The 19,542-nt window shown below is 46.5% G+C and overlaps 3 protein-coding genes across 4 annotated transcripts; all 3 read right to left on the bottom strand.

The window, feature by feature from the left end:
- Nucleotides 1-587: 587 nt before the first annotated feature.
- Nucleotides 588-11,408, bottom strand: LOC147042286 (serine/threonine-protein phosphatase 2A 56 kDa regulatory subunit gamma isoform-like). 2 transcript variants are annotated; one of them, XM_085938000.1, is made up of 15 exons: nucleotides 11,223-11,408; nucleotides 10,765-10,827; nucleotides 9,431-9,596; nucleotides 5,844-6,043; nucleotides 5,271-5,381; nucleotides 5,110-5,202; nucleotides 4,908-5,038; nucleotides 4,768-4,827; nucleotides 4,566-4,674; nucleotides 4,435-4,488; nucleotides 4,052-4,350; nucleotides 3,880-3,981; nucleotides 3,740-3,812; nucleotides 3,549-3,665; nucleotides 588-3,433 (listed from the first exon to the last, which is right to left on the bottom strand). In XM_085938000.1, the coding sequence occupies exons 1-15, from the start codon at nucleotides 11,247-11,249 to the stop codon at nucleotides 3,299-3,301; spliced, it is 1,740 nt and encodes a 579-aa protein (XP_085794126.1). In that variant the 5' UTR covers nucleotides 11,250-11,408; the 3' UTR covers nucleotides 588-3,298. The 2 variants fall into 2 exon arrangements, with proteins under 2 accessions (XP_085794126.1, XP_085794127.1); XM_085938001.1 differs by having other exon boundaries at nucleotides 3,287-3,433; nucleotides 9,431-9,593.
- Nucleotides 11,409-11,533: 125 nt separating this feature from the next.
- Nucleotides 11,534-15,947, bottom strand: LOC147042285 (heat shock protein HSP 90-alpha-like). Its single transcript, XM_085936937.1, has 11 exons — nucleotides 15,772-15,947; nucleotides 14,736-14,882; nucleotides 14,171-14,537; nucleotides 13,949-14,085; nucleotides 13,504-13,839; nucleotides 13,253-13,418; nucleotides 12,985-13,175; nucleotides 12,762-12,909; nucleotides 12,409-12,677; nucleotides 11,973-12,306; nucleotides 11,534-11,889 (listed from the first exon to the last, which is right to left on the bottom strand). Exons 2-11 carry the CDS (start codon nucleotides 14,880-14,882, stop codon nucleotides 11,780-11,782), a joined length of 2,205 nt encoding a protein of 734 aa, XP_085793063.1. The 5' UTR covers nucleotides 15,772-15,947; the 3' UTR covers nucleotides 11,534-11,779.
- Nucleotides 15,948-16,197: 250 nt separating this feature from the next.
- hsp90aa1.1 (heat shock protein 90, alpha (cytosolic), class A member 1, tandem duplicate 1) lies at nucleotides 16,198-19,260 on the bottom strand. Its single transcript, XM_085938080.1, has 10 exons — nucleotides 19,111-19,260; nucleotides 18,672-19,038; nucleotides 18,473-18,606; nucleotides 18,090-18,395; nucleotides 17,852-18,017; nucleotides 17,586-17,776; nucleotides 17,377-17,524; nucleotides 17,034-17,302; nucleotides 16,619-16,952; nucleotides 16,198-16,532 (listed from the first exon to the last, which is right to left on the bottom strand). The coding sequence occupies exons 1-10, from the start codon at nucleotides 19,258-19,260 to the stop codon at nucleotides 16,423-16,425; spliced, it is 2,175 nt and encodes a 724-aa protein (XP_085794206.1). The 3' UTR covers nucleotides 16,198-16,422.
- Nucleotides 19,261-19,542: the final 282 nt, after the last annotated feature.

The raw sequence follows: 19,542 nt of genomic DNA, 5'->3' as shown, positions 1-19,542 counted from the left end.
AGATATCAATATTTATTGCTGCTTAAGAGATTGCTTGAGGAAGAGAAATGTCAAATATGCTCATTGCTAATATATTGGTCACACGGAAAAACACAAACACGAGATTATTTGGGATGAATTTCAATCTTTCTGTTATGCCATGGTTCAAATTAAACTATTTTAAATGTAAGAAGAAAAAAAAACACAGTGACCTAGTTTGCTAAACATTAGAACGAATTATTTTTCTAAATTAGATTTTTTTTTAGCTCATGTAGATATATTCTTTAAAAAAATAAAAAATTGAAATAAAATCCCCCAAAAAAACAAATCACAAAACAGCTAAGTTTTAAAAATTCACCAAACATTGTATTTAGGAAAAAATGAAAAATAATCAGATGAAAACCCAAAATTGGGGCAAATATTCGGGAGCGATTTTTCATTTCTATTGCTTCAAACAGTTCAAATATTCGCTGTAATCTCCTGAAACACACCAAGGAGAGGGGGGGGGGCGACTTTTATACATGTCAACGTGAGGACATCAGGATGGAGCGCACACACACACACACACACATCGCTCATGCAAAAGGTCATCTGCGGGACATTGCGCTTTATGCTCATCTGAGTCAACCCCCCCCCCTCGCCCTTTATCCCCGCCTGTCAATCTCCTTATTCCTGTACTTCTTATCCCTCAAGTGTATCTCAGCTCCAGACAGTCAGGTGAGGTTGAGTCATCTCCGCTGCATCACCTCCACCATTGGATTACTTAAGCATGTGTGTGTGTGAGATGTCACTACTCTATAGAGACGTGTGAGTGTGTGTGTGCGTGTCCGCGGGTGCTCTAAATATGCTTGTGTTCCAGACGGTGGAGTCGGAACCGTCGAGGAGAAAAACAAATTATGTCAGCACGGCCTTTGCTAGCTCCAAGACGACATTTCGATTCTAAGCCGAGGCTTCCATAAGAAAATATATATATATTTTGCGTGAAGGCCCCATTAGATTTAGACTGATGAGTCACACTTTTGTTTTCAATACTTAGCCACCAAGCATACTTGAATATGTATAATGCAAGGTAAAGTATCACATTGATGGAAGCGGGGTTTTTTTTCCCCTTGGAAAGTTCAAAACTTTCTATTTTTTGGAGCCTTGTTTCCATAGCGATAGGTTCTGACATCTTCGGTCGTGACGAGCGTCAAAGGGGAGGGCGGGTTGAACACAAAAGTCAAAAGCAGAGCCGTGAGAGAAAACACAAAACACGCCACATTTAAAGTGGAGCGCTTTTGTCTGCGGGCGACGACCATGACCTTTTGTTGAAAGATGCGAGCGTGGCGGCGACTGACATATTTGAATCTCAATGACGAACAATGTGTTCATAATCAAGCAAAAATCCCATTTGCCATGCAAGATTTAAGCTATTAAAACCATCAATAGAGTTGCCTTAGGGACTATTAATGGGTGTGTTCACGGGTGAAAGAAACACGGAGAACCCAAACGACCTTGGAGGAGTCCATTTACAGATTGTGAATGGCTGAGGGCAAGCAGCACGCTGCAACTCCTTCAAATGGTGTCAAGGACAAAGATCAAATGGAGACTAGATCTCATTAGTAACGGGGGACTTGGGCCGCCGCTGAATTGCTAATTTTCCTGCCTGGTGGTAAAAGATGACATATGAGATTACATTCGAAATTTAATACAAGTCCGAATGGAAAGTAGCAATATGGTTGTTTTTTAATGTACTTTGTCAACCCAACATTTAATTAGTTGACAATAGAGCATGCTGTCCAGCAGAGGGCAGCAAAGTACAATATTTTTCTTTTTTTTATGGTTAAATGACATCCACTATTTCTGGATGGAAGCAACAACAAAAAAAATAAGACTTACAGATTGAGTTTTTTTTTTTTTTTTAGGATGAAAATATAAAACTCACATGTTCTCTTTATTTGCTGTATCTGGATAGATGTACATCACTTGGGGGGAGGGAGTTAAAGCACACGCGCACACACAAAAAGAAATCTTATTTTTGAAGGATTTCAACATGTTGGAGACAAAAATAAACTGTTAAAAAACTTTTTGCCACGATTTGACTATTTCTTCTGTACACATGGGAGAGTGTGGGGGGGGGATATTTTGTACAAAATATGGACTCTAAACATTTTATTTGTAACATAAAATAATAGTACATCATATGTACAAGCCATTTAGTATGAGACGTAAAAGACACTTGTAATAGTCATTCTGTGAGAACAAAAAAAGCTTATGTGGAACCGGGAGAGCCTCCAAAAAGGAGCCGTTATTAAAGCCTTTTTTCCAGAGAGGACAGCAACCAGACAATACTGATGACAGGCGACGTATTTACAGTTCGCACATTCAGCTTAATGATTAAAGGTGTTGGTGGGTGGGCGGGAAGGGGCGGGATGGATGGGTGGGAACAAAAGCAAGATTGTTCAAATGGGTGAGACGCGACGAGATCTCTTTACGAGTTTTTAAACGTTCAAGTGTAATCAGGAAGTGCTTCGTTCGTTCGAGTGGCTCCCGCACCTCTAACGAGAGACCCCCCCCCCCCCCCCCCCGTTTATTCGGCAGGAGGTTGGGGGCGGGCTTTTAAGCAAGGCGTGTGCTTTGGAGGACTTTTTAAAATTCCTACTTGATCAAATGTCCCCCTTCATAAAAAAGGCACTGCGAAAAAAGAAAGGCGCGTTTGAACTCTTCTTAAAAAAAAAAATGAACACAAACATACCTCCTGTGTGAAGCAGTGTCGTCCCTACCTGGGGGGTCAATGAGCAAAGGAAGGGAAGGGGTGGGGGTGTGAGGGGTCACATCTGAGATGAAGCGAAGACTGTCGGGTGGATTCTGCCGCCCCGTTGCGGCGGCACCTCTCAGGAAATTGATGCTTAACAACCTGTCTCCCCTACAAAAATAAGAGGTTTTATTTTTGACAGAACTTAACTCGGGAGATAAGTCGGCGGGACCATCACCTTCAATATTTGGAAAACTCTATTAAAAAAACTTGCCTCCACTTGAAGATTTTACACTGGGCACATCCTGATATTATTGGTTTTTTTGTTGTTGTTGTTGTGAAAGCACCTGACATCTAGAAAGAGACGGTAGAACGGCACGCCTGAGAGCAATGACCACAAGGGGGCAGCACAGCACCCCAGATATAATAGTCAAGAGGAAGGGAGAACACAAAAGGAGGTGGTGATGGGTGACGACCCAGCGCCGCTTTGTCCGCTGCAGCTTGAGGTTGAAAAGGGGCAAGGGTTGGTTGGCGGGGTTGAACGGATGCCTTGTGCCTGGCCTGGCCGAGAGATTCGTGACCCCGTTAGTGGCCGTCGTGCGTGGTCAACATCTCTTCTGCTCTCCGGTGAAGCTCCAGAGCTGTGACGGTGGAGATGTCCTTGGGCAGCTCAGATTTCCTCCGCATTAGCGGCCGCTCTCGTCGCTGGTCTTTCTGCAGCTGAACCGAGCGAGGACACACGGCGAGTGAAGACGTCTGCGCTCGGTTTTCCGGCCGTATATCAGCGGGCAAAGTCCAGATTGTCTGATGTAGCGCCGGTGCGCCAACACCTTACCTGTGTCGCTTCCTCGGCAACCGTTTTCTTCAGTAGGCTGACGTCATCTAGCAGCGGCCCGTCCGTCTCCATGTCCGTTGGTCCACTGGAGTTCACCGGCTCAGTGTACGTCAGAAACTGTGGAAGATAAAATGACGGCCGTTGTTGTTAAAAGGCCCTCACGAGTGGGCCAGGGTGATATTGTTGACTACCTGCGGATTGGACTTGGCGAGATTCTCAATCTTGAGCCAGGCTTCTTCTCGCTCCTTCCATTTGGCTTTCTCTCTGCGGACGGACAACAAAACGTAAATGACAAAAACTAACCATCACCCAAAAAAAGCAGCTGTCTTACTTGCTTTTCTCTGCCCTGAACTGCTGCGTACAGTCGTCAAACAGCTTTTGGTTCATCTCCATGAAAAGCTTGAGCGCATTGTAGATCAAGCCATGGATGGTCCTGCAAGTGCAAAGCGCACGTGGTCACGTTTATCATTCTTTTGAAAGCGGGCGAGGATGGCGAGGCTGACTTGTTCCAGTGCGTTTTGGAGTTGCGGTAGAGGGCGGGAAACATGATGGGCAGGATCTTGGCGGCGTTGTCGCTGATCAGGCTCATGATGTACTCGTTGTTCCAGTAGTAGAGCGCCCGTTCGGCCACCTGGAAGTGCGGGCTGGACACGCATTTGGCCAGCTGCCTGAAGAGCGGCTCCATGACTTTGACGAACTCGGACGGCTCGATGACGTCCAGGATCTCCTCCAGCTCGTTGAGAAACATCACCTCTTTGGGGCTGTGGGTCTTGGGCCAGTATTTCAACAGAGCCACGACGGTCTGCTCGGCACAGTTGAGTCTTTGCGTTAGCATTCGGACGGGCGTACTGCCGGTCAACAGTCAAAAAAATGAATCCCGACTCACCGGTTCCGTGAGCGTGCTGTCCTTCTCCAGGAACTGTACCACACAGTAGGCCAGCTAAAGGAGGGAACAAAGGGACAACCTTTAGTGCAGCGAATTTTGATGCGGAAGTTGAAAACATTCGCTGAAGGTACCTGCGGGTGGTAAACGCTCAATGATTTCACTTTGTGTAACGGCAGCAGAACTTTCAGTAGGAATATCTTGTGTTCTTCTTTCAAGGGTAACGCAAATCCATTGATTATACTGGAAGGGTTGTGGGGAGAAGAATTGGATTAATGTTACAACAAAAGCCTAAACTGGACGGCGTTCTGAATGCTAACCAAATTCCCTTCTTACCTGCCTAATATTTCCAGTAGTTCAGCAATTCCATTGTGATGCTCAGTCTCATAAATAAATCTGTAAAAAATAATCATAAAATTAAAAAAGGGAAACCAGCATTTCATCAAACACTGCGCCTCGCATAACCGGGCACTCACCTATAAAATATGTTATTAATGTGTTTCCTAATGTACGCTCGGAGGCCCAGGAACTTCCCGTAGATGCGATGCAGGGTGGTCTTTAAAAAATCTCTTTCCCTGGGGTCTTCGCTGTCAAACAATTCTAGGAGCTGAAGGCAGAGCGGCACCGTTTAATCAAACGCGGAAGGGGGGGGGGGGGCTTAACCAGAGCGCACCTTACCTGCATTACATACTTCTGGTCAATGTATTTTTTGGCTACGTTGGGTTGAAAGTCGGTCGACTCTAAGAAGCGCAGGAAGAATTCGTAGACGAGCTGTTGAAGAGAAACGAGGGATTTAAACATCGCGGCCCGTCCAGTTGCTCGCCGTTGCTAAAATGCACCTGAAGATGCGGCCACGCGGCCTCCAGCGTGGGCTCGTCTTCCTCTGGGTCGAACTCGGCACCCGTCGGGTTGGACGACGGCGGCAAGGTCCTGAACATATTCACGGCAAACTGGGGACACAAGGGGAAGGAAAGCCACCATTTTTTTTATAAGAAAGTGCAAAAGCAACCGTTTGACACCATTTTAGGAAACAACCTGCTGCGTAGAAAAGCCTCCACGCCACACGTGTTTGTCCCGTCGGCGCTTTTGATGATGAAAGGCGCCGACGGGTTTCAAAGACGGACCGCGGAGGGGCTCGGGCTTCATATTTATGATGATCGGTTCTGACTCACGGATGAAACAAAGCCGCGCAAAAAAAAAAAAAAAAAAAACGAGGAGTCGGGAGGGCGAATTTGCACCTCGGTCGGGCAGCTGCGCGTCACGCGGCAGTGAGGCCGCGCTTTGATTGACTTCAAAAGCGGCGATGCCGCTAATGCCAAACACGAGCACATCCGAGCACATGCCTAACGAAGCAACCTCGACCCGAGAGAGCCCGTTTGCCTCGCTTGAAGCCGTCAATACACATTACTGACCATGTGGACCACTTCGGGGTAGATGGGCTCGGTGATGACGTTGCGGTTGTGCGTGATGTACTCCACCATCTCGCTCAGCGCCGCCCGCTTCACCTCTTTCCATTTTAGGTCACTCAGCGGATCCGAGACAAAATCGAAGAGCACGCAGCACTGCCGCAGCTTCTGGATGAAAAGCTTCTCCTGCTCGGCCGGGGGAACATCTGCGCAATAGGGGGAGAGGAGGAGAGCTTGAAATCCAGTGGTCATGTTTGCCTCATATTTTGATGAGTGCCGCTCACGCCTAGCGGCGACAGCGCAATCATCCAAATTCAACAAATCAATAATTTAGCGTGGATTAATTATGCAGCGGGCTGAGCCACACCTGTCACAGCGTGGCGCCGGCCGCTACACCTTTTCATTTGCGAACGCTAACGTACAGCAGGGCAAGTTGAAATACATTGAAGGCCTTTGGGAGTCAGCTCTGGGTCTGATTGTCACGTTTGGGGGAAAAAACTAAACAAGGCTCGCGTGAGCAAGTGGTTAATATTCAGTCTTTTGTTCGGGGAGGCAGGTGTGGAGAGGTCTTGCAGCTCCTGTTGCACAACAGCACTTGGGTTCCTGCGAGCTTGAAATATTAAAAGCCGCGCCTGCTGCACAGGCGGGGCCGAGCCTTTCTCGACTGAGCGTGCGCAGAAAACCCCTAACTAGTTCATAAATAAAGTGTTTAGCGGAGAAAATAGCACAAGAATTTAGACAGAATTTAGCGCGAGTCAGGGATGCTAAGTTTAGACCTCACTTCCTGGTTTGGGACTCGAGCAACTTTCAGAAAAGTCACCTGACAACTACACCACTTGCAACACGGGCACAAAGACAAACGCGACATTTCCTGCTCTCACCTCTAAAATGCAAGAGAGGCCAATTGGAGGCCGGCGCGTCCAGAACCGCTCCAGCGCATGCCGACATGAGGGAGGTGCGGTGGGACGGCGGAGGGAGGCGGGCCCCGGCACTAGCAAGGTGAGGAGCCGGCCTCCGTTTTAGTATAAACGCCGTGAGCAGAAAATGAAGCTGGAGGGAAGCCGCGAGCCCCGCGACATCATCAACGCCCCCCACCCCCTGCCGTCGGACGCCCCGATTGGACGGCAGCGTTCGTGTGGGCCGGCTGTGGGGGATACATAAACATTGAGGGAGGGCTTGGCGAGGGGGGGGAAGCCAGGCGGGAAATGGTGGAACTGAAGCAGGACAGGCGGCGACATTTTTTTTTTTTTTTCTTTCAATGCAAACTGGAAGACCGCCATCAGTTGCTGGAATGTAAACACAGAGTAGTCGAGTCACAGTTACTCGACACCCAACAATCACAAATTAAAACGAGAGAGCGGACCTCCTTTAATGTCGTACAATCGCACTTTGGATCAGCCGACGTTACAAAAAAAAAAAAAAAACATTGATAATATGGGTGGCAATTCGTACACCATGATAGCATCGCTCAAATTCAAACGACGACAAACTCAAAAGGAGCGCCAAGCCTGCCGTCTGCTTTCAGGTGACACGGCTTGTCATACAAACGCTATTTCTGGTCTTCTGCCGCGTATGCACATGACAGATGGCTGTCTCCGAGCCCCAGCGGGAGCCCAGGTGGATGTGACACAAACGGCAAGGCAGGAAGCGTCGACATCAGCCACACAGGATATGCAGACTTAACCCAAACCAATTCTTTTTGATCAAACCGTTCATTGTTAATTGGAGAAACATTATGTAATATGATTCAAATCCGCACGCGCCTGAGGCCAGATTCCAATCCAGAACCTCTCGAATGAGACAAACATGCCAATCACATTTCCTACAATTAGTCCTCGTCAAGATATGTCAACAATATAACAACTCCGCGCAGTCTGGCGTAAAAAACCTTTCTTATGTTTTGGGGTCATGAGACGTAAGGCAACAGCACGGCTTCACTATATTCGCCGACGGTGGGACGACTCAGCTGAGTGCTTCATATATAAATTTAAAAAAAAAAAAGTCAGCTGATCTTCCCCGCCTTGCCTCTCTATATCAGAGTGTCACGGCCTTTTGTTATGAGCGCTGGAGGCGACAGTCTATTTGCAGAGAGACACCCACTGAAGCGCTGAGAGCAGAAAGCTCGCCGAAACAGAAGCCCAGTGTCATTTTGACCCCCCTTCAGCGTCTTCCCGGGTTTAAAAAAAAAAAAGGCCTTGCTTCTCTGTGGCAAATCACATTTACTCCGTATAGACCCAATCTGGGCCACTATTTCCTCAAATCTGACTTTGATTTAAACGTTCCTTCCAAGTCAAATGAAAACTCAGCCGGAACAAGTGTCAAAGCATTGTTGCTTCTATTTGTGAACGACAACAACTGGCCGTCAGGTGGCACCCGTAACGACCTGCTAGGAGAGCGCCTGGTTTTAGAAGGGAACACACACACGACAAATGTTTTTAATGTGGCAGCGATAGTTGCGCTAAAGTTGTGGGTGAAAATTGGGTTTTCGTGGGAGGCGAGCATGCCCGGCCGGCCGGCCGGGACGGGCTGTCTGACATGTGTTTCCATCGGGAGGCGGCGTACGTGCACGGAATGAAAACAGGTCAAGCGAGGACTTTGTTTGGGCAGGTCGGTGCCATAACATCTAGCGAGCCGCCGTGGGATAACGTTGCGCGGAGCGCTCGACGGGGTGTGATCTCCTAAAATGGCAGAATGTCCAATTACCCAACAAAAACAAAAGCTGAGTGTGTAATCGCCATTATTTTCAGTCTACATACTTTTTTTTTTTTTTTTTACATTTGCTTGGCAGGATTTTAAGTAGAAATATGCACGGGGGAAACGTCACAAAAGCCGCCGGCGAGCCACAATAAGAGTGGCGCTTCTTCACGCGTTGCCAGGCAACAGCTCCAGTTCCAAACGCATTGGAACGTATGGTCCCGATGGGGAAGGTCAGAGGAAAAAACTGCCTCGGAGCGGTCGTACATTCCTGCTTTTGCGTTATGTCAGTTTAACTGCTCTCTCTATAAAAATAAAAAACACCTCAGTGATATTCTCTGCACTCTTTATTCATTATTTTGCTGGAATTCCGTGAGAACGAGGTTACCCGTGCATATTCCGACGAGGACCTGCCAAAATATTTTTCAACCGCTCTGAGGAACCGAGTGACAGCGGTACGTCTGAAAGCCTCGCTTTATCTAACCCTAACATTGCGCAACACAAGGGCCTGCGGAATTAAAGCTTTATCTGGATTACCACTAAATATAGACGCTTGGAATAAATCCAGCACAAAGTCAATGCTGTGTATGTTCCGACCCCCCCCCGTGTTTGTTTCCGTGTGTCATCAGCTCAATATGAAAATGAGGGTGATGCGGATGTTGGAGCGAAAGTCCCACTGTACATCTCCATAACAAGATTGCAGGGATTTAAAGATTTATTTATTTTTTTACACGGCGCAATTTAAACGCACAATGAGCGGACAGTAGCGGGAGTAGATTAAAGCGCAATTTAATGTCGAGCTGTTTGATTGCATCAGTCGCGGAGAATCCCGGGTTATGTAAAGCTTCTGGGTGGCTTTAGATTTGGGCTTCAGAATCAAGAGTCCAAACATTAAGTACCTTTGAAAGCGGGCAGCTTCTGCAACTCCCGGTTGTTGCTCAAGCTAAAGCGAGAAGAGCTCTGCCGTTTGTCCTTCTTGACGGGCGTCTGGGAGCCCGGCTGCTTGCCCTTGAGGAGCTGGGTGGTCGGCGGGACGCTGTTGCCGGTCTTCCTGTTGGAGCCCTGCTGAGAGGAAAAAAAAGATCACAAACTCGTTTAGAGAAACAGACAAAAGAAATATTGGTTGAGTGGTTGTTCATTCTCCACAATGCCAAAACAAATTTAGTCAGACAGCTAAATTGTTCACAGCAGTTTTTTTTCCCCATTATGCTGCGAATCGATTGGAGCCTTTTGAATAAACAAGATAAAATATACCAGATAAAAAAAAAACATGGCGGTAAAAGCCAAAATAATGAAATACTTTTTAAAATATAGACAGAAATGGCATGCAAAGCATGTTCCACTCTTTCCAAAAAAGAAAAAAAAAACTCCTGGACATGTGACACGTCTTTCACCTCTAATTTACATAACGGGAGGTTTAAAAATACACATTTCCTCAGCAAACTGCATCCAAGATACGTTGGGGTACAAAAGAAGCATTGTTATCTGCAAATCTTTCCAGGCCAGCTGCGCGCCAGCAGACAGATGTGCCTCGTGCGGCAGGTTACTCACAGCCGTAAACCCCCCGCCTTCACCAAAGAGCCCCCCGCTTAGTTGCACACAGCGCTGACTTCAGCAACATGCAGCTGTGAAAGTGTGTGATTCACACAATCACGGTGTGTGTGTGTGTGTGTGTGTGTGTGTGTGTGTGTGTGTGTGTGTGTGTGTGTGGAGAGGGGGGGCATGGCATTCGTTTAGGATCACGCTTGCATCGTTGGTTCACAAGACGGCGGCGGGTCCACTAGCACAGTACGTCCCGTTACGTTGCTGTATCACAAGACAAACTCCTTGTAGATTGTACATTTTTCTTGGGGGTGTGGAAAGGCCACAAAGTTGCAATGGAGACTTCAGATCAGTGAGTCTACAAGCTGTGATTTGCTGGCTTCAAGTTTACAGTCGAGATAATTATACATTTCAAACAATTCAATGTTCAAGTTTTATGGGCCACCATGTAATGTGAAATCTAATATTGATCAAGAGACATTTTCTGGCCTTGATTATATATCTTGTTCGAGGATTTAACACAACGGCGCAATACAAAGATCACGAATGATTGATTTCATTTAAATCGCTAAAAACTACTGCATATTAATATTTCAAAAGCATGGTTGGAAAGGGGGGTTATGTTTTAATGTCCCTAACATTTGCATGCTCCACAATAAAAAGAACTCGTTAGCTTAGAGAGCTAGCCCACCTCATGTTGTGAATTCTCCTGCCCTCCTCCACTTTTGCCCACTTTCCCAGATTTAGATGAATCCTGGAAAAAAAGAAAGAAAAAGAATATAGGTGTGTGTGGGGGGGGCCAATCCAACCCTGCCCAACTGGCATGTTTAACAAGCAAGCTAACGGTACTTCAGCAAAACTGATAACGGCCCAACATTTCAACCCGAGTGAGAGAAAACACGACAGAAATCAATCTCACGCGAATCAGGGGCGTGTGAGTGGATTAAAATGATGCTATCCGACATTTAGAAACGGGCGTTTATCTTAAATCTGGCAGATTACGGATAGCTCCGAGCTAGTTGGCTTTAGCAATGATGAGGAGTGGTACACTGATAGCTTCATACCCGCTGGTTTTATTCTTTCATTCGAAATTAAGTTGTGAAAAATGGTCCAAAAGCTACGATGGAATGACTTTCCCCCGCAACTCACCTTGTCCTTTTTCGTTTTATTCGGCATTGTCTAAACGTCGCCGCCCTTGCACCCCTCTCCGATCCTCCACTGGCGAAACCACAGCAACTCTCTGCCCGCTGCCAGTCGCTCAGTGTGAGTCGGTTCATTCTGTTCTCAGCATCCAATTGGCTCACGGTAGTCAGTTGACCCAATTACGCGGTTAATGGCGTCATGCCAATGGCGGAAGAAGACCGCCCCCCCCCAACCCGGTCATTTATCGCGAGAGGTGTGAACGCGAGCGGCAAAATGAATCCGCGTAGTGACGTCATATTTCATATTGGTACTCTTCATGATGTTCAACATTTATTCAAGGTTCCCACACCTTTTTACAGCTTCATATCTTTCTTGCAATGCATTTTACAGTTCAAGTCAAACACATGGAATGCTTTTAAACATTAATAAAATAAAAAATACAAAAAGTGACCAGTTTTTAAACATTCAGAACTGCAGAAGTTAGGGGGAAATGTAACGGTATTAACAGTGATGATCTCACAGAACTTTAATGAGATAGAACAGAGGACATATGAGGAGCCGTTTTAGTCCACTTCCTCCATCCTGGATGCATCATCATCACCACCTTCCAGAGGGGGCATCTCCTCAACAGGGGCAGGGGTGTCATCTGGAGTAGGATCTTCTTCATCAATGCCTAAAAAAAAAAGGACCAAGAATTATGAATTTATATAAAAAAAATAAACACGAGCAGACACATGGAAAAAAAAAAAAGCTCACCAAGACCGAGTTTGATCATCCTGTAGATGCGATTAGAGTGCGTCTGCGGGTCATCCAGCGAGAAGCCCGATGACAGCAGCGCCGTCTCGAATAGCAGGATAACCAAATCTTTGACGGACTTGTCGTTCTTGTCCGCCTCTGCTTTTTGCCGCAGCGTCCCCATGATGGGGTGCTCGGGGTTGATCTCCAGGTGCTTTTTGGCCGCCATGTAGCCCATGGTGGAGTTGTCCCTCAGGGCCTGCGCCTTCATGATTCTCTCCATGTTGGCCGTCCAGCCGTACGTGCTGGTCACGATGCAACAGGGGGATGACACCAGGCGGTTGGAGACTGTGACCTGTGAGGAGATCCGGTATTAAGTCTCTTTGGAGTTCCACTATTTTTTGGGGAAACAGTAAAGCTCTCGCCATATGCTCCAGTAGGACTACATTGGGCTTACCTTCTCCACTTTCTTCTCCAAGATGTCTTTCATGATCTTGCACAGGTTTTCAAACTGAGCCTTCTTCTCCTCCTGCTTCTTCTTCTCATCCTCATCCTCAGGAAGCTCAAGGCCTTCCTTGGTGACCGAGACCAGGTTCTTTCCCTCAAATTCCTTCAGCTGCTGGACGCAGTACTCATCAATGGGCTCGATCATGTAGATGACCTCCAGGCCGGCCTTGCGGAGGCGCTCCACAAAGGCAGAGTTGGCCACCTGGTCTTTGGACTCGCCTGACAGGCAGACATTTTCCGTAAATCATCAGCTCGATTGTTTCAACCCCTCGTCAAGGCAAAGAGACAAATTAGCAATCTCACCAGTGATGTAGTAGATGTGTTTCTGGTTGTCTTTCATGCGGGTTACGTAGTCCTTCAGAGAAACCAGCTCCTCTCCAGAAGCGGAGGTGTAGTAACGCAGCAGCTCAGACAGTTTCTTCCTGTTCTGGGAATCCTCGTGGATGCCGAGCTGAAATATAAATGTGTGTTAGTAACAAACTCTGCAGGAGTCCAAAAGCCATGTGGACTTTGCCACCAAACCAACCTTGATGTTCTTGGAAAACTGATCATAGCACTTCTTGTAGTTTTCTTTGTCTTCGGCAAGCTCCGTGAAGAGTTCCAAGCACTTTTTGACCAGGTTCTTGCGGATAACCTTGAGGATCTTGCTTTGCTGCAGCATCTCTCTGGAGATGTTGAGGGGCAGATCCTCAGAGTCTACCACACCCTTGATGAAATCTGTAAAAGACATTAAGCCTGTAAGCCATTTTGTTTTTTTTTGGGGGGGGGACATCCAACGGCCAGTCTGTACTCACTGAGATACTCTGGGATGAGCTCGTCGCAGTTGTCCATGATGAAGACCCTGCGTACGTACAGCTTGATATTGTTCTTCTTCTTCTTGTTCTCAAAGAGATCAAAAGGAGCACGGCGTGGCACAAACAACAAGGCGCGGAACTCCAGCTGACCTTCCACTGAAAAGTGCTGATGAAAATAAAAGCAAAAATATTTGTTGGCGGGAAAAGTAACAGAAGAAATATGGTTCTGGGAGTTATCAAGTACAACCAACCTTGACAGCCAGGTGCTCCTCCCAGTCGTTTGTAAGACTCTTGTAGAACTCGCCATACTCCTCGTTGGTGATGTCATCGGCATTGCGAGTCCACAGAGGCTTGGTCTTGTTCAGCTCCTCCTGGTCGATGTACTTTTCCTTGATCTTCTTCTTCTTCTTCTTGTCAGAAGACTTGTCGTGCTCATCGTCGTCGTCCTCGCCGATGTCCTCCATCTCGGGCTGGTCGTCATCTTGCTCTTCCTCATCCTTGTCTTTCTTCTTCTCCTCCTCCTCCTTCTCCCCCCCCTCCTCTTCTGCTTCGTCGTCACTCACTTCCTTATCACGCTCCTTCTCGACCTGGATGAAAATTCATATTTAATAGTCAACAGTTACAGGATGGAGCCCGATCACGAATTCTGCCTGGCAACAAGCGACCTGAAAAATAAATATCGCCCATTTCACTTACATAGAGTGTGATGGGGTAGCCGATAAACTGCGAGTGCTTCTTCACAATCTCTTTGACTCTCCGCTCCTCCACATATTCCATCTGGTCATCTTTAAGGTGCAGAATAACCTTGGTTCCACGACCAATTGGTTCATTAACTGAAGGACAAAAAAAAAAACAGGTTACACGTGACCTTCTTGGGGCTAGAAACTGTGCTAAACCACACGGACGGAATCTACTTACTCTTGTCGGCCATGACAGTGAAGGAGCCCCCGGCGGCTGACTCCCACACGTACTGCTCGTCATCGTTGTGCTTGGTGATGACCGTCACCTTGTCGGCCACCAGGTAGGCCGAGTAGAAGCCCACGCCGAATTGGCCGATCATGGAGATGTCGGCTCCTGCCTGCAGAGCCTCCATGAAAGCCTTTGTGCCCGACTTGGCGATGGTGCCCAGGTTGTTGATCAGGTCGGCCTTGGTCATGCCGATACCCGTGTCGATCAGGGTGAGCGTGCGCTCGTCTTTGTTGGGAATGATTTCGATTTTCAGATCCTTGCCCGATTCCAACTGGGAGGGGTCGGTAAGACTCTCATAGCGGATTTTGTCCAAAGCCTTTGAGGAGAAATAAAATAATCATTTGTCACTTTTGATCAAAGTCTTGCTGGAATGAACCCTTGATGTGCAGCTTTTCGTTCATTACAAAGCTACAGAGGTTAACTACTGCCACCTTGTGGACAAACTTGTAACTTTTCTTTAATCAGGCTGGCAAGCACAGGTTCAGACATGGCGAGGAAATTTGGAGCAACTTACATCAGAGGAGTTGGAGATGAGCTCCCTGAGGAAGATTTCTTTGTTGGAATAGAAGGTGTTGATGATCAGGGACATCAGCTGAGCAATCTCAGCCTGGAACGCAAAGGTCTCCGTCTCCTCCATTGGATGGTCCTGTGACTCTGGCATCTTCGACACAAGAAATGGATGATCATTAAAATAAGCATTCAATATTATTCATCCATTTTCTATTGCATTTGTCCTGATGACATGCTCTCCCAAAGCAGGTGGTGCAACAGACTGCTCCTATAGCTCCTTTATCCTTGAAGCGAAAATCCTATTGCAATCTGCTCTGAGGTGTCTTAATAGTTTGATAGTTTAAGTTCACTACTACTAGATGATACAGTCTTTACTAACCGCGTGACTTCTTTGTTCTACCGTTCGTAACCTCGGATGACGTAAACTAGGACTTATATTTGACAAGCGGTTGCTTTACACGTCATCATAAACGCTCGGTGTCACCACCTAGCGACTTCAGTAGTCAACTACAAGTTTCTAGAAGGTACTCTGAGACTTTGCAATGGAAAGTCTCGTTTGGAATTTGAATGATTCACGATATGACAAAAGGTCTCTTAGACCACATTTTGTGTGTAAAAAGGTTAAAACTGTGTGTTATGTCGGTTTAAAACTGTCACATGTAGCAAAATGCACAACCTGGGACCATGTGGTCGTCTATCAAAAGTACCGTTTAAATACGATGGATATATTTATCGCAAGTAAATAAAACACATTGAAAGGAGAAGGAAATAATTGAAAATCCAATTAAATGCTAACAATATTACGCGAAGACTGCAGCTTCATTGGAATTCAAAGCACCAAAGCATGGATTAGGATTATCTATAATAAAAACATAAAAGCATTCCTTAACGTTTTAAAACCTATTCGAATAGTTTTAAAAATTAGTACATATCACGCGATCTTTTATTTTTATTTTTTGGTTACATATGAGATGAATGTGCAAAAATTGAGCGATAATAATGATTTAGCTTGCACGATTAAACACGTCTTTCTCCCTTACCTTGGTTTTCTGTGTGTTTAGGAGAGTAAGCTCCGATATCAAAGTGCTAAGAATAATGGCTGGACTGGAATTCTGAGCTCGTTTATATAGCCTTTCCTCAAAGAAGCGTGTTCGAGAACCGTCGATTACAGTTTAGAGCTTCTGGAACTCTCTCGAATCTTCCTCGATGCCGGTAAAATATCGAACGTTGGTTGGCCTGAATTGGCTGTCAATCAAAGAAAAAGGCGGGAACATGGGAAGCGGAAATGTCATCGAGGGGCGGGCGGGGGGGGAGGCAAACCGCGCGGCGTTCAGGAACATTCCAGAACATTGGAAAAAAAGCTAACGTCGTAAACCTCACTTTGTTACGCAATTACCTTGAAGTAATAAAGTCACGAGTTAATTATACAATACAAAGAGCAAAGGGAGAATGTTCCTTGTATTCTTCCGTTTATTTTATTACAAATTTGAAAGCTTTCATTAAAAAAAACTTTACAAAAAGACATAAACTACATATATGTTTCCAGTGAGAGGGCATCAACCAAATGAAGATTTGTTTTGTGTGGATTTCCCATCATCAGCTATGATTCTATTGGGACAAATATTTGTTGTTTGGAAACAAATGATTTAAATAAGTTACAAAAAAAAAGTACTATGAAAGCAGGCGATAGTTTAGTCCACTTCCTCCATTCTTGATGTGTCGTCATCGCCCTCCAGAACTGGCATGTCTTCTTCAGTAGGCTGAACCAGATCCTCAACTGCAGAGTCATCTTCATCGATGCCTGCGAATGATACATTTGTATGAGCAAATCATTTAGGCAAACTAAATTTAGATGAGCGGAAATGTGCCAAATGGAAAAACACTCACCCAGACCCAGCTTGATCATCCTGTAGATGCGGTTGGCATGAGTCTGAGGGTCCTCAAGCGTGAATCCCGAAGATAGCAGTGCCGTCTCGAACAGGAGGATGACCAGGTCCTTCACCGCCTTGTCATTCTTGTCCGCCTCTGCCTTCACCCGCAAGGTCTCCACAATGGGATGCAGTGGGTTGATCTCCAAGTGCTTCTTGGCTGTCATGTAGCCCATGGTGGAGTTGTCCCTCAGGGCTTGCGACTTCATGATTCTCTCCATGTTGGCCGTCCAGCCGTACGTGCTGGTGACAATGCAGCAGGGTGACGAGACCAGGCGGTTGGAGACCGTCACCTTCGATCAAAGTCGCATTTTATTATTGGGACAGCAACAAAAAAAAAACATTGTCATAAACCATATATCCTGCAAACAAACCTTTTCAATCTTATTGTCAAGAATGTCCTTCATGATCTTACAAAGGTTCTCAAACTTAGTCTTGAGTTCCTCCTGCTTCTTCTTGTCATCTTCATCCTCGGGTAGCTCAAGGCCTTCCTTGGTGACCGAGACCAGATTCTTGCCATCAAACTCCTTCAGCTGCTGGACGCAGTACTCGTCGATGGGCTCGATCATGTAGATGACCTCCAAGCCGGCCTTGCGGAGGCGCTCCACGAAGGCTGAGTTAGCCACCTGGTCTTTGGTCTCGCCTGTTTCAAGAGTTTCAGGAGATAAATAGGCCTGCAAGTGTCGGGAATTGAGGACGACAACAGATGATACAAACCTGTAATGTAGTAGATGAATTTCTGGTTGTCCTTCATCCTTCCAACGTAGTCCTTCAGGGAAACCATCTCATCTCCAGAAGCGGAAGTGTAGTATCGCAGCATTTCGGACAGTTTCTTCCTGTTCTGGGAATCCTCGTGGATGCCGAGCTAAAACGGGAATGTAGCTTAATAAAATTTGTCGGGATCGTCAAGTTTGAGATCAGTATACCTTGATGTTCTTTGAGAACTGCTCATAGCACTTCTTGTAATTGTCCTTGTCTTCAGAAAGCTCTGTGAAGAGTTCCAAGCACTTCTTGACCAGGTTCTTGCGGATAACCTTGAGGATCTTACTCTGCTGCAGCATCTCTCTGGAGATGTTCAGGGGCAGATCTTCAGAGTCCACCACACCCTTGATGAAGTCTGAGAAGAAATGAAATAAGCCAAATTGGTCAGTGATGAAAGACCTCAGAAGAAGCTTCAGAATGAGATACCCACTGAGATACTCTGGAATCAGCTCTTCACAGTTGTCCATGATGAAGACCCTGCGCACATACAGCTTGATGTTGTTCCTCTTCTTCTTGTTCTCAAAGAGGTCAAAGGCAGCCCTTCTGGGTACAAAGAGCAGGGCTCGGAACTCCAACTGGCCCTCCACGGAGAAATGCTGAAGACAAACAAAGCGAGCTTAGAAGGCTCCCTTGCAACAGTCAGATTGACAAACATCTTCTTTATTTACCTTGACGGCCAGGTGGTCTTCCCAGTCATTGGTCAGACTCTTGTAGAACTCGCCGTACTCTTCGTTGGTGATATCGTCAGGATTGCGCGTCCAGATGGGCTTAGTCTTGTTCAGCTCCTCCTGGTCCATGTACTTTTCCTTGACCTTCTTCTTCCTCTTGTTCTTATTCTCCTTGGTGTCCTCGTCCTCATCAGACCCGACATCTTCGATCTGAGGTTTATCCTTGTTCTCCGCAGCATCTTTGTCAGCATCCTCCTCCTTCTCTCCCGGCTCGAGGTCCACCTCCTTCTCTCTTGTCTTCTCCACCTTAAGAATAATGGACAATTTGAGGATCTTTATGGTTCCATTTCAAGAAGATAATGGCGCAGGCATAAGTCGCTTACGTAAAGCGTGATGGGGTATCCGATGAACTGAGAGTGTTTCTTGACCACTTCCTTGATACGTTTCTCCTCGCAGTATTCCGTCTGATCTTCTTTGAGGTGCAGGATTACTTTTGTGCCTCTGCCGATGGATTCTCCTGAAAGTCACAAATAGATGATCTACTGGACATGCTAATGCTAATGTTGAGCGAAATGTATTTACCAGTGTCAGGACGGACAGTGAAGGAGCCCCCGGCGGCGGACTCCCACACGTACTGCTCGTCGTCGTTGTGCTTGGTGATGACCGTCACCTTGTCGGCAACCAGGTAAGCCGAGTAGAAGCCCACGCCGAACTGACCGATCATGGAGATATCGGCTCCGGCCTGCAGGGCTTCCATGAAAGCTTTGGTTCCAGACTTGGCGATGGTGCCCAGGTTGTTGATCAGGTCGGCCTTGGTCATGCCGATTCCAGTGTCGACCAGGGTGAGGGTGCGAGCGTGCAGGTCAGGTCTGATTTCGATCTTCAGGTCCTTGCAGGATTCGAGTCTGCTGGGGTCGGTCAAGCTCTCGTAGCGGATTTTATCCAAAGCCTGTCAGAAGAACTCACATAAGCGTTCTTGCGACCTTTAAGATTATTCAACTATTCAAGAATTTACGCTTACATCAGAAGAATTTGAGATGAGCTCTCTGAGGAAGATCTCCTTATTGGAATAAAAGGTGTTGATGATCAGCGACATGAGTTGCGCAATCTCAGCCTGGAAGGCAAAGGTCTCCATATCTTCCTCCATGGCACGTGCGGCGTTCTCTGGCATCTATCCAAGCAAATTGAACAACATCGAAATCAAATCTGAATCTCAGAACGGTGAGACAAATGCTAAAATGCTAACAACTGTTCTGTTCTTTAAAATAAAACTCGATAAAGACCGCCACATGGCTTGGTGGGGGGGTTGGGGTGGGTGAGCAGCTGCATATGGTGGAAGAGCACATGTTCCTCCTGTCAATCAAACACCTCTGACCCCCCCCCCCCCTTCCCCATTGGGTTATCTAACACCACCATGTCAAAGGAAGTTAATTTAAATTAAATAATGAGTCTA

The sequence above is a fragment of the Syngnathus leptorhynchus genome, chromosome 18, assembly GCF_054491065.1.
Source record: "Syngnathus leptorhynchus isolate UIUO chromosome 18, UIUO_Slep, whole genome shotgun sequence".
In the NCBI taxonomy this organism is placed as follows: domain Eukaryota; kingdom Metazoa; phylum Chordata; class Actinopteri; order Syngnathiformes; family Syngnathidae; genus Syngnathus; species Syngnathus leptorhynchus.
The sequence above is the reverse complement of the archived record's forward strand: the minus strand, read 5'-3'. Positions and strand labels throughout refer to the sequence as shown.